The sequence below is a fragment of the Salvia hispanica genome, chromosome 2 (genome assembly GCF_029641045.1).
Source record: "Salvia hispanica isolate PSC_SH4W2 chromosome 2, Shi_PSC_v1, whole genome shotgun sequence".
NCBI classification, from domain to species: domain Eukaryota; kingdom Viridiplantae; phylum Streptophyta; class Magnoliopsida; order Lamiales; family Lamiaceae; genus Salvia; species Salvia hispanica.
The window spans coordinates 18540784-18554256 of record NC_142693.1 but is presented as its reverse complement, the minus strand read 5'-3'; the positions used below and the strand labels follow the sequence as shown (position 1 = coordinate 18554256).

General features: G+C 35.6%; 2 protein-coding genes and 1 long non-coding RNA gene across 6 annotated transcripts; 2 read left to right on the top strand and 1 right to left on the bottom strand.

Moving 5' to 3' along the window:
- Positions 1-1596: 1596 nt before the first annotated feature.
- E12A11 (PEBP (phosphatidylethanolamine-binding protein) family protein) lies at positions 1597-3305 on the top strand. The gene is made up of 4 exons (XM_048096996.2): positions 1597-1832; positions 2301-2362; positions 2514-2554; positions 2918-3305. The coding sequence occupies exons 1-4, from the start codon at positions 1632-1634 to the stop codon at positions 3142-3144; spliced, it is 531 nt and encodes a 176-aa protein (XP_047952953.1). The 5' UTR covers positions 1597-1631; the 3' UTR covers positions 3145-3305.
- A 1252-nt stretch (positions 3306-4557) lies between these two features.
- On the bottom strand, positions 4558-7458 carry LOC125220979 (uncharacterized). Its single transcript, XR_007176358.2, has 3 exons — positions 7109-7458; positions 5100-5157; positions 4558-4862 (listed from the first exon to the last, which is right to left on the bottom strand). It is a non-coding gene; the product is annotated as an uncharacterized LOC125220979 (long non-coding RNA).
- Positions 7459-8278: 820 nt separating this feature from the next.
- On the top strand, positions 8279-13055 carry LOC125220941 (Protein kinase superfamily protein). 4 transcript variants are annotated; one of them, XR_007176357.2, is made up of 6 exons: positions 8279-8643; positions 8974-10292; positions 11154-11423; positions 11784-11939; positions 12404-12729; positions 12805-13055. XR_007176357.2 is itself a non-coding variant. In XM_048123070.2 (5 exons), exons 1-5 carry the CDS (start codon positions 8547-8549, stop codon positions 12521-12523), a joined length of 1962 nt encoding a protein of 653 aa, XP_047979027.1. In that variant the 5' UTR covers positions 8279-8546; the 3' UTR covers positions 12524-13055. The 4 variants fall into 4 exon arrangements, 3 of the variants coding, with proteins under 3 accessions (XP_047979027.1, XP_088922176.1, XP_047979036.1); XM_048123070.2 differs by having other exon boundaries at positions 12404-13055; XM_089066050.1 differs by having other exon boundaries at positions 8963-10292; positions 12404-13055.
- The last annotated feature ends 418 nt before the right edge of the window (positions 13056-13473 follow it).

Here is a 13473-nt window from a genome sequence, read left to right as displayed (position 1 = left end):
AATTCATGTAATATATCCTTTTCATCAATAAAATTTTCAGTAATATTTTCAGCATCACCCTCATAAATTTAAAGTCTTCGAAATAACTCCTCCACATTTGACATTATGACTATGACATTGATAAATGTTCTTCAAAATTGTAAAAAAGTCTGTAAAATAAATTTCTGTCAAGTGTCAACTCCTTACACTGTTACACAAACCAGCAAAGATTTTAATCCACAAGTCCAAAGCATCTTAATTAGATTCACTGCTAGCTGGTTTTCGGACTACATTGTCACTAAGAAAACGACATATGATAAACAATTAAGTTTAGAAAAAATTCCCATATTAATTGCCTTGTAATGAAATCTCTCCACTACTACTTAATGAATAAAATTAGGAAGAAATATTCAACTTTCTCAAGCTTTATTTCGACATGATGTCATGCATTGTAACACTTCCGACATTTTCCACCTTAAGAAAATCGGCATAATAATTTCTTAGCAAATTGATTATGATAGTGTATGACATCATATGTATCCCAATGTCTCTAATTAAGTCTTCCCACCTTATCGCCTCGTTCACCTTTTCTTTTCTTTGCATATATTGTTGCATTAAATTGATATTTTATTATGTCATGATAGGCACGCGACATATAGTATTTATATGTTTGCTTATACCATTATTTCGTATGGGAAATCTTTACAATTTAAGACAAATGATATAATACAAAATCGAGAAAGATACACTATACTATATACATACAAAACGAAAGGCAATTAAATACGTACTAAGAATTTAACATATTGGCTTGATGGGCTTGATTGTGTGGCAGGCCACAGCCGACTTCATATTGGGTCATTGGCCCAAAATGAAACCCGATATGGAATTGATATAAATGATCCAAAAATATGGCCCAAAATAAAACCCGATATCGAATTGCTATATGGAGTATTACCCAATAATTTATAGGATTACCCATACACCTCAGCTCACAAGCATGCTGTAGAAAATTGGTCATGTATTTGGTTCTTTGCATGAGTACATATTTAACCGTCGAGATACACCGTAACACAGTGGTATGTCGTAACAATCATAAAATTACTGGACACACCACGTGATGACGTGACAGTACACCTGATCATCACATTTTTACTCTTTTTGCATGTTAGTGTATCGCTAAAAATGTTAAACTATTTTTAATCGCGCGAATCACGAAATTTCAAATATTCTCAATTGTTGTACTTAAGTTTCTCAATAAAAATAAAACTATTTATTTGACAAATCAATTAATTATCAAATTATATTTAAAGTAACTTCAACATAATTATGCCTCTCTATTTTTTAAAAACTGAGATTATAGAAACTCCTCTTACATAAGTTTGTACTTAATAAAATGTGATAAAAATCATTGTGTAAATTGAAATTTTAGATCCATAGAAAGAGTAAATATTCATACTCCCACTCTTACTAGAACTATATCTTAGTAATAAGAGAGAGTGCATCGGAATGAGTTGGAATATGGTGATGAGAATCTGTTACAACACTTGTCGAAACCCTTGCACCACGTAGTCGATCATCACAACGTGTCTCTCTCCTTATAATATCTTCTTCTCTCCCACACCATTAACTGCAGCTAGCACTAGGTCGAGATGCGTCGGGCGTCGCTGGATCCGCTGGTGGTGGGCCGAGTGGTCGGAGACGTGCTCGACATCTTCGTCCCCACCGCGGAGCTGGCCGTGCGCTACACCGCTCAGAAGATCAGCATCAACGGCGGCAAGGTCAAGCCCTCCTCCGCCGCCGAAAGGCCTAACGTCCGCATCACCGGCTCCCCTAATAACTACTACACTCTTGTAAGCCCCTTGCATGCACTAATTACTTATGACACAATTAGCCTCACTAAATTATTACTAATAATTGCAATCATATTTTTAATTATAAGTCCTAGTTGTCGAAAAAATCATGAAATTTGGTCATTCGGCTGACTTCTGGTCCTGTCTCGCAACTTTAAAGTCAACTGAAAATATCAAAATTCTGGTTGTCTTAAGGTAATATATTGTTGATGACCATATTTTGTGTTTTCATTGTAAAATAGACAATGTTTAATTCACGGACAGTGAACTATTTGTCCGATGTACACCAAAATGTCAATCCTCGTGAATTTTTTGGTTGACTTTTAAAATTGCAAGATAGACTTAAAAATTGACCAATTATAATATATTCACCAAACACCCACCACATTAATGTAGCTAGGTATAAATTGAGGATGAATGAATTGATGTATGCATGATGATGACTTGTTTATTTGGGTATATGAGTAGGTCATGGTTGATCCTGACGCTCCTAGTCCGAGTGAACCCACATTTAGAGAGTGGCTCCATTGGTAACATTCCAAACTTCACTGCATCTTAAATTCTCTGTCAATAACATGCATGCAATATAGCTAGATGATTAGGTGTTCTCTCTACAATCAATTTTCATCAAGCAAATCAATTATGAAAAGTAAAATTAATGGCTTCTTGTTCGGTTTCCAGGCTAGTCATAGACATTCCGGAGGGATCCGATGCCAGTGAAGGTATGAACCGCTATGACCCGTCCATTTGAATTTCGAGATAATAGTTATTTAAATCACAAAATTTGATCAGATTCTCATTCCAATAAGATTTGATAATGAAATGAAGTGGAGTATTAAATTAAAACAAAAAATTCTCAATTATTCTACTCGTGTATGAAATTAAAATGCTCAATATGGTATTTTTTCATTAAAATAAGAAAAAAAAACTTATTTTATAGAAACGACATCGTTTGAGCGTCACTATAACATCATTATGTACACAAATAAGACAATTGTGAAAAACTAAAAATTATTTTGTTTTTCAGATTTTGTGTGATTAACTTTAACCGAATTTCGTAACTTATATATTGCATATATATATAGGGAAGGAGCTAATGGCGTACATGGGACCGCAGCCGCCGATCGGGATCCATCGCCACATATTTGCAGCTTTCCGGCAGGCGGGGCTGATGGAGACGGTGAAAGGGAAGCCAGCAGAGAGAGTACTTTTCAGTACGCGGCAATTCGCGAGCGAGAATCAGCTCGGTCTCCCGGTCGCCGCTCTCTACTTCAATTCTCAGAAACAACCAGCCGGAATCAAGAGACGTTAAATATTTACAAACAGTCTCTTCCTCTCTACTATATGTCATATGTTTCTCTCTTTCGTGATCTTGTGCGTATGTATTAATTACTATATCATATAGTAGTATATATATATATATTAATTGACGTAGGATTGGTGTTTCAAAAATGTTACATATAATTTTCTTTATTTTTTTTTTTTTTCTACTTTTTTTACATTTTTCACTATAAAAGCCATGATCCATCCTGATGACTGATACTCCCTCCGTTTCATAGTAATGGAGGTATTTCTTTTTGGCACGGAGATCAAGAAAAATTGTGTTAGGTGAGTTCAGTAAATGGAGAATAAAGTGAAAAATGAAAAAGGTAAAGAGACGAAGAGAGGAAAAAGTAAGAGAGAGTAAAATAAGTGTGGAAAAATGTGTTGACTTTTACTAAAAAGGGAAATGACTCTATTACCATGCATGGAACGCACCAAATGTGCAAAATGACTCTATTACGATGGAACGGAGGGAGTACAAAATATAAATATACGTAGTTTGAATTCAAACATACAAAAACTCCATTGATACAAAGATGGGATGTCAAGAACGTAGATTTAGAGGATGTAGGAAGGGTAGTTGGTCAAATCTAGTATGGATCATACATGGATCGGTCATTGGAGTTTAGAGGATGTAGGAAGGGTAGTTGGTCAAATCTAGTATGGATCATACATGGATCGGTCATTGGAGTCAGCTGTTCTTCTGGAGTCCCTAATTTGAGATCCATGGAGAAGGGAATCGAGTTGGACCTTGCGCATAGCTTGGTACACTATTTTACTTTAACTCTTTGAGCGAAATCACCAAAAGAAAAGGAAAAAAAAATCCGTGGACTGACCCCATCATCTCCATCCCGTAATAACTAAGAGATCACCCTAAAAATCATTTGTTTTGATTCTACATATTAATGAATTTGCACTAAAAAAAAACTTTGAGGATGGAATATGTATGTTATGTCTTTAATAGTTACATACAAATTTATGGAACAGAAAAAAGCTTATATGTGTGTCGAATGAATCAAATCTTCATTAAATTTGATTTTTCCATTAGAAGGGGCTCGCACATGTTATGCAATACCTTGTGAATACTCGAGTAGATCTATAGATTTCTCTAAACAAAAGAAAATAAACGAAAGATGAAACATAAATCCTGAATCAACTGAGCCTTCTTACAAACTTTCTTAAAGAGGAAATACCATGGACTATAAGGTTCGGTCTTGATTCTATTCCATTCCAAAAATGAAAAGTTCGACACAATTAAGATTTTTTTTTGATATATATATATATATAGTATAAATTCAAAAAAAACAAGTTAATAATATATGTTTGGTTAATTCATACCATAAATTTAAAACCATGACGTTTTTTACGGTAATAGGATAATCTTGCAAAAAACAAGGGCAAATGGTCAATTTTTGTAACACCCCTTAGTCGATTTATTAAACCGAATAATTGGTGTCACATTTCGATACGCTTAACTTCTTATTACGAATAAATCTTTCTACTGTGTACTTTTTTTTTGGACATATAACCAGACACCCACTTTTACATAATTAGCAACCCACTACAACAAAGAAAACTAACAACTATACTTATCTACAAATCCTCAACTAAACATGCCAGGTACACACCACTTTAACTTTCTCGACAAAAGAGACAGTGACTCGACACGTGCAGCTGTCATCTAGCGAGATCTCTTACCACTATACTCTGCAAAAGGAAAGAGAAAGGGAGATAAGCTTAAGCTCGTAGTGTAACCGCATTCGAATATAATCCCTATGATTTCCATCGATAACACTATCACAAGGTAATGATTTTGTTACCTGGAAAGTAGTACAACATCTATTTATATACATCTCTCACTCTGTTATCAACTAATATACCATTCGTATAATATCAATTCTGTCAAATCATATAAATAACATAATTATATAAATAAAATTGTACCTTCAACGTTAGTATATTAGCTATCTGTCGAGCAAATCATATTCTCCACCAAATAAATCTGTCGAATCATAGAAGTGATAAAACAAGAATAATTATATAAACAAGTTGCACTTTCAAATAATAATATGATACTCGTCAACCCAAATAATCTTATCTCAATATAGTGCAAGTATAGCAAATTATTCAATCAACTTATCACCTTATTTCATCAACAAACCCAATATATAGTTTGAGACATCATATCCTTTACACACATCATTTTCAAGTAGATCACACTTTCGACCCCCAACAATTCCGCCAGATCAAACAACCAATAGATTCATTTATAAATAACGACTTACTTTCAATTGTGATATGCCACATGTAAATCAAAATAATACATGTCGCAGCTATAGTACAAATATAACATATCAATCTAACAACTTTTCACTTTATACACCAATCACTGCAATATATAGCTTTTGAGATAATCACCTCACTTTAAATCATTTTAAGCACATATATCTTCTTTGAATTTCATATAAATAACACATATAGCACAATATAGCACATCACATCATCCTTGTCACTTTCTTTCATCAGTCAACGCAATATACATACTACAAGATAATCATAACTATTTCATTAACGTTAAAGAACAACTATCATTTCTCAAATAGATAACACATACAACCCCTAGTTCTGCTTAGTGGTGGACGCGGGTACATGGACTATAAGTAGCCCGATGAGGGTCTCTGTCATATATACATCTAGGTGAGATACTATCAGATGTTATATATCTTTAGTATAGCCTATCATAAGGCATCTGTCACAATTTACCCATATAGGGCTCATATCAGCTATCAACATATCATGTGGGTCATCGCTTCGATTATCTAAAAGACGAATGATCAGACATGTGTGCAGTACTGCTGTCCTATGGCATGCCAACTATACCCTGTGATTCACTAAGCAATGAGGCGTAACACATATTCGGTATCTCTTTCCACGTTGCTCACATAAACATGCCTTTAATTCACTTTGTATATCACATGCATATTCACAATTTCAATATAAAAATCCAACAATCTCACCTTTTTAATATCGTCATCCCTGTCATATCATATTGAAGTATACAGTCCACACTAGCTTTGATCACTATTCGAATCACGTTATCACATATAATTAAAGAATCTCATGTATCCTACAATTATATTTAAGCTTCATTGCACAAACACATAAATCACATAAACACGTAGAAATTTTATCAAAATTAAATGCATTGAATTTACGAATACGCGTACACTACACAGTGGCGGAGTCACGGTGGAGCCAGGGGTTCCCTTGGGAACCTCAGCCATTGGTATAATTCATATATATAAGATATGTAAGCAACACATTGTAAAGCAGAAGCCAGTGCTGTTGGTTTGAGTTCAAGTCTTCTGTTTATGAGGTATCAGGTTCGACTCTCTCCTAGAGCATTCTAAGAACGTTTTAGTGATCTATTTATAATTCATAATATATTATTAAGTTTGATTTTAAAGCTTGTAGTTCATACCCTGTTTTTCTTCTCAGTCTAGTATTTTGTTGATTTTCTCATATTGTTTCATTGATTTTTTTTACATTAGAAATTTTTATTAATTTTTTTACTACTACTATTTTTGTATAAATCATTTTAAATTATATTCATATAAAAATGATTTTTAAAATTTAAGAATTGAAAATAATTCTTTAATTCTATAAATATTTTAAAATATTATGATATTAATAGAATCAATTGTGATATCTTTTATTATAAAATCTGGAATTGAACGTAATATTTGATCTAATAAATATGTAAATATATCATACTCATATTATTAGTAAAATTGGTGCTATGCTCTAAAATATATATTCACTAATTAATTTTATCATCATCCATTTCTCATGCATGGCTTTTATATCACTCACGTCTAAGTTGTTTCCGTGTCTAGTTTAAGGGTGTAGCACCGAACACAATTAACAAATTTTAATGATAGTTGAACCCCCACCTTAAAATTTCTGGCTCGGCAACTAACGCTACACGTGCATGTCAACAAAACTCCAATTACTTTTTCATTTCCTCCAAGACCTTGTCAATTCCTTTGCTATTTGAACATGGAACTGGTTTGCCTCGATTTCTCAACAATTCTGAGGTTGTTGAGCTTGAAACTCATAATCTGAAAATTGATACAAGTTGGGCTAGGTTGGATGGCATGGCTTAGGTTGGATGGCACGGCAAAGTCACCGGAAAATTTGTGATGGTGACACGGCTGCCGAACGGAGGGGAGCAATTTGCTGAAATATTATAGAGAGAGAGGGGGAGACGTGGAGAGGAAAGAGATACAACACAATTTTTCATTCTTATCTCCAAAACCTTCTCTATTTCTAATTTTCTTTCTCTTCTTTTGTTTTTTTTACTCTACCCCACAAGGCACGTTTCACTTCCTACTTTTCTTATTTTTTTTTCTTTCATTTCCACTTTTATTCTTTTCATTTTCTTTCTCTCTCTCTCTCTTTTTTTTTAACTTACGGAGGAGTATTATTCTTTCTCCAAGAAGAACTCAATCCATGCTATTACTTCCTCTGTCCCTAAAAATTTATCACCTAGTTTTACTTTTTACCCGTTCCTAAAAATTTATCACTTTTTACTTTTATCATTTTTAATAATGGATCCCATATTCCACATCATTCTTACTCACATTTTATTTTAAAACTAATATATAAAAGTAAGATCCACGTGCCACAAATTTTTCAACTCACTTTCTATTACATTTTTTAAAACCCGTGTCGAGTCAAATAGTGACGAATTATGGGGGACTGGGGGAGTACTTTTTAACATACTTTGACTATTGACTTTTCTATTTCTAAATGTAACTATCATATGCATATAAATTCAAATTCTTATTTCTATTCTCTATTTTATAAATTTGGGATATTACAATTTTAGTACTCATCGTTATATTTTTTAAAAATAAAATGTTATGGGTGATCGAAATATACAATCAAAACTACACATCGATAACTCAAATTACTCGTAAATAATCTGATCGACATTTATCTCACGACGGTATTCCAATCACCAAATTTTTTTACAAGACATTTCAATCAAAATTATAAATGATGAGCACTAAATGGCAATTACATAAAGAGATGCCATTTTTAGATAAATATCCCAAACAAATTGATTATTTACCCAAAGAATCATACCCCAATTAGCCAGCAGCCCAGCACCATGGATGCGACCTCGTCAATACGAAATCGTTGTTCGTCTTCATCATCGCAGCCATTTCACCCTTCGCCCATGCGCTGAGATTCACTTAATAACGCACATTCCCCTAAATTTCTATCTATATCGTTGGTTTTCCTCTCTTCTCTTTTTCCCCAAACATCTTTGATTTATAAATTTTCTTATGTTTTTGCGGGAAACCTCTAATTTCTCAACCCCCTATGCTTCCATCCTTGATTAATCGTCAGAAGATGCTCGTCCTCCTGCGCGCGTTATTCAATAAGCCTTCCTTCGCCCCACATTTTTCGCTATGTCAAGGTTCGTAAAAAATCTATGCAATTTTTCAATATCCTATTAGCTGAATTAGCCTTTCATTTGTTGTTGTCGAGCGTTTGATCATTTCTGTATTCTGGAATTTGATTAGGGTCGGTTTATTGGATGGTATGTTTGGTAATTGAAAAATAGGTTTTGAAATGGTTGAGCTATGTGTTATTTTATTGGCATGGGTTTATAGGAAGTTGAAATTCCACATTGTAATTGGGGAAATGTTGTTGCATATGTTGTTTGTGTTTCATCAAATCAATTATGTTTCCTAACTATGGGTATTTTTCAATTCCATCTTGTTAAGATGTCGTAGATTGTTGACAGTGGGTGTAGCCGGGAAAGCATCACCGTCTCTCCGGACATGTCAATCAGGCATCTATGCACAGGGGTCGGCCGATGGAGTACCTGTCCGAGCCAGTATATATTGTTCTCGATACAGATTGTACTTGCATTACTTGTTTCCAAGCAGGAGACGTGCTTGGGATGAAACCGGAAAAGGTTTTCGTAATGGTTACTCACGGGGATATTCTGCAAGTCCTGCTTGTAACTCCGTAGCTTATCATACCCGGGTTATTTGGAAGAGCTTGGCACAACAGTCTGTACGAAATGCCCAAACTCGTCTCTCCATAGAGAAGATTGCTCAGGCTGTTAGCTTAGGCTTCAGCTATTCTTACATGGTTGTTCCTAGTATGTTTGCTCTCGCGTGTGGGACCCATTTAGCATGGGCGGAAGCTCCACCAAGCACACAATTCGTCTATGATCCCAAGAATAGGTTGTACATGCAAGCTCAAGACAGCCGCATGTATGTGACAGGATTGATATTCTCCATATTTGAAGGACTTTTCATGTTGATTAGAGCTTTTTATTTGGGTATTCTGTTTACTCCAAGCATCGCCATGGCGCCATTTGCAGATAGTTTTGGGCCGCGTTTCAGGAAATTATGGCTTCATGCTGTGCATCAAACTCTAGAAAAAGCTGGTCCAGCGTTTATTAAATGGGGCCAGTGGGCAGCCACACGGCCTGATCTATTTCCTGAAGACTTGTGCACTGAACTGTCAAAGCTTCACATGAAAGCACCTGAACACAGTTTTGCCTATACAAGAAAGACAATCGAGAGAGCTTTTGGTCGTAAGATCAATGAAATTTTTGATGATTTTGAGGAAGAGCCAGTTGCATCAGGGAGTATTGCTCAAGTGCATCGAGCTTCAGTGAGATCCCGATACCCTGGTCGTTTGAATAAACCAATTCTAGTTGCTGTTAAGGTGAGGCATCCGGGAGTGGGGGAATCCATAAAAAGGGATTTTGCGATAATTAATGTTGTAGCAAAGATTTCAGGGCTTATTCCTGGACTTACTTGGTTGAGATTGGATGAAAGTGTCCAACAGTTTGCAGTATTCATGATGTCTCAAGTTGATCTTGCTCGAGAAGCTGCTCACTTGAGCCGCTTCATATACAATTTTCGAAGGTGGAAGGATGTTTCCTTCCCCAGACCTGTATATCCTCTGGTACATCCAGCTGTTTTGGTAGAATCTTTTGAACACGGAGAAAGTGTTACACACTATGTTGACGATCACCAGGGAGATGAACGGATCAAAAGATCTCTTGCTCACATTGGAACCCATGCACTATTGAAAATGCTCCTGGTAACTTTAACCGTGTCCTTTTCTCTTAAATTGTTGCTAATGTCCTCATGCATTTAAGTCAGTTTTGCCTCCTTTCTGTGATTATGCCTTTTGATTTTTGAGGAACTTTGGCTTCGTATGAGGTCACCGTAATTATCACCACCGGTTATTGCAGTGTTCTGGTGTTACATAATTACTATTGTCTTCCATCCATTAGCTATTGATTCTAAGTATGGATGTTACATGTGAAGTGGCGACTTTGATAGTTTGTTGTACTCGATGAAGAAATTGTAGTTTAGAGTACTTTTATTATGTACTGTAGGACGCTGATAAAAAGATATGGGACTTAAAGTTCAAATAAAAGATGTCTTAATTCAAGAGGCAACAATGTATATGCTTTCCCAATGCTCCTGCTTCTTCTATTGTCAATTTACTCGTTTTCAGTTTTTGATTTAGAGTCTTCATTTGGGATACACAAATGTTTTGTACTCCTTCCGTCCCAAAAGAATATGCTTGGGTTCGGCACGGGTTTTAATGCGAAATTGGTAAAGTAAGAGATGGGTAGTGAGAAAAAGTAATTAAAGTATTGTTAGCGGAGAATGAGTCCCACCTCATTAAAGAGAAAAAGAGTTTCCAAAATTAGAAAGTGCATATTTTTTTTGGAACGGACTAAAAAGGAAATAGTGCATATTCTTGTGGGATGGAGGGAGTAATTGTTAATGGCTTTTGTCTGTGTTTCTCTCAATATGCTACGATATCTCAAGATTCTCACTCAAGGAAACGTGCATTGTATACTCATATGAAACACATTCTCAGTGTTAACAATTATGATCACTTGCAAGGAATAGTTCTGATTATTGAGTTTTGTCTTTCCTTTGTTAGGTTGACAACTTTGTTCATGCTGACATGCATCCTGGAAACATTCTTGTTCGTGTTGCTCAGAGCGACTCGTCTCGTAAAAAGCTCTTTAAAGCGAAGCCTCATGTTATTTTCCTTGACGTGGGCATGACTGCTGAGCTTTCTAAGAGTGACCAGATTAATTTACTGGCGTTCTTTAAAGCTGTTGCTACTAGAGATGGTCGTACTGCAGCAGAGAGCACATTAAGACTATCAAGGAAACAGAGATGCCCAGATCCAGAGTCCTTCATCCAGGTGACCAACTGGCATTAGCATGCAAATCTGGTGCACTTTAGAACTATATGGTCTTAGAAATGCTAAGCCGTTGCTTTGGTGTTTGACATTTTGAGATTTTCAAAATCAGTTTGAACACTATTTGGGAAGAGTCCATCACAACCACCACCATTGCAGTTTTAATGTGTAATGTAAATGAGAAGAGCTGCTGCTGAATTTGCTATTTCACTGTTAATTTCGCATGAGCACTCAACAAATTGAGTAACTTGCACTTATCTAAATGTAAAAAGTTATATGTGATTTTGTATCATGTTGCTTTCTCATGCTATGCTAAGAGATAATGAATATCATCTTGTAACTCATTTCGATTTGTTTATGCAGGAAGTGAAAGAATCATTTGATTTTTGGGGTACCCCTGAAGGAGATCTGGTCCATCCTGCTGATTGCATGCACCAACTACTTGAGAAAGTTCGGCGACATAGAGTAAATATTGATGGCAATGTTTGCACAGTGATGGTGACTCTCTTAGTCCTTGAGGTAGCCTCTTGAGCAATTTTGATCTATTCTACTCCCTCCGTCCCACAAAAGATGTCACACTTTCCTTTTTAGTTTGTCCCACAAAAGATGTCACATTTCCTTTTTTGAAAAAAGTTCTCTCTCACATTAATATAAATATTACTATTTTCTCTTTCCACCTAACACACAAAACAAAACCTCCTAAAAGCCCGTGCTGTCCCACAAGTGTGACATCTTTTGTGGGACGGAGGGAGTACATAATTTCATATTTTATGTCAAGGTGTGCTTGAGAGCTTATTGCTAGAGTTTGGAGCATGTCATATGTGAATATCTTGACTTATATCCCTGATTCGTTATGGATTATAGACTACATTGCGCTCGTCTATTTTCTAGTCTATATGTCTGCATGTTGGCTAAATTCTTCGCTTAAGATATAAATAGTTTGCAGTAAAAATTTTAATTGCTCGTGGATTTGTATCGGACAGGGTTGGCAACGGAAGCTTGATCCCGGTTATGATGTGATGCATACACTTCAAACACTTCTCCTCAAATCTGATTGGGCAGAGTCACTTTCTTATACAATAGAAGGGCTAATGGCTCCATGAAATGCCCTTCAGAAAAAAGACGGTTATGCCTTTAACAAGCTTCGACTTCATTTATACACCACTCTTCGTTTTGATAATCTTCTGCTGGTTCGCGCGTGTGCCCAAGTCACAATTTTGTTAGAATTTTAACCACCTGTATTACTCACTAAACTGACCTGCAAAACCCTTTGCTCAATGAGGATACCTCTCAGAAAGTATTGGTTGAGGTAATAAATGAACACTTCTAGTTCAGTTATTTATCGTTTTAATCTTGTTACATAATGTAAATTCTTCCTCTTCAGGTTGTTCCTGATTCAACCCAGTTATGTAAAATGATATTTGTTCAGATTATTACTACTATTTTCAAGACCTTCTCATTGATCTTGAATTATATTGGAGGGTGGACAGTGTCAGATTTCCAAAGTTTAGATGGAAGAATTTTGGGTAACTAAACTAGTTTTTGTTTTTATTTTATTTTTTATATCTTAGATGTTAGAAAAGTGGAGGTTAAGCTCCAATGATGGAATTGGACAGTAAACCAAGTTTGAGAGCATGTACATACCAAACTATTTTTTAATACAATTTGGATATTGTTATAAATAATTTTAGGGCTCTCATAAATTTCTCTTGAAGAATGAAGAAATGGTGCACATGCATATTGTTGTAGAAGCGCCCACATCGAGCGCTTGGAGTGGCGCGACTTCTCGCTTGCAACAGGCGCTGAGAAGCGCCCTCATCGAGCCCGTCGCCCCCCTCCTCGAGCCCACTGCATGGGAATCCATAACAGGATGCACCCCCTGCTACATCGTTTAGGGTCGTTCGATTTTCTATTTTGGTGATTCGAACCTTTGACCTATTAGTTAAAGAGGAAGCGTCCTACCAACTGAATTGTGCTTTATCGTATAAAAGTAAATAAAAATAAAAATAAATAGTACCATGCTTGGTGTATAATTAGGTTATCTCAACTCAGT

Bases quoted from the DNA above. Each gene is read 5' to 3' on its own strand.
- LOC125220941 (XM_048123070.2), top strand. From the start codon at position 8,547: ATGCTTCCATCCTTGATTAATCGTCAGAAGATGCTCGTCCTCCTGCGC. The intron at 10,293-11,153 runs GTAACTTTAACC...TTCCTTTGTTAG, and splicing joins CACTATTGAAAATGCTCCTG to GTTGACAACTTTGTTCATGC. The intron at 11,940-12,403 runs GTAGCCTCTTGA...TGTATCGGACAG, and splicing joins TGACTCTCTTAGTCCTTGAG to GGTTGGCAACGGAAGCTTGA.
- E12A11 (XM_048096996.2), top strand. From the start codon at position 1,632: ATGCGTCGGGCGTCGCTGGATCCGCTGGTGGTGGGCCGAGTGGTCGGA. The intron at 1,833-2,300 runs GTAAGCCCCTTG...GTATATGAGTAG, and splicing joins CTAATAACTACTACACTCTT to GTCATGGTTGATCCTGACGC. The intron at 2,363-2,513 runs GTAACATTCCAA...TTCGGTTTCCAG, and splicing joins TTTAGAGAGTGGCTCCATTG to GCTAGTCATAGACATTCCGG.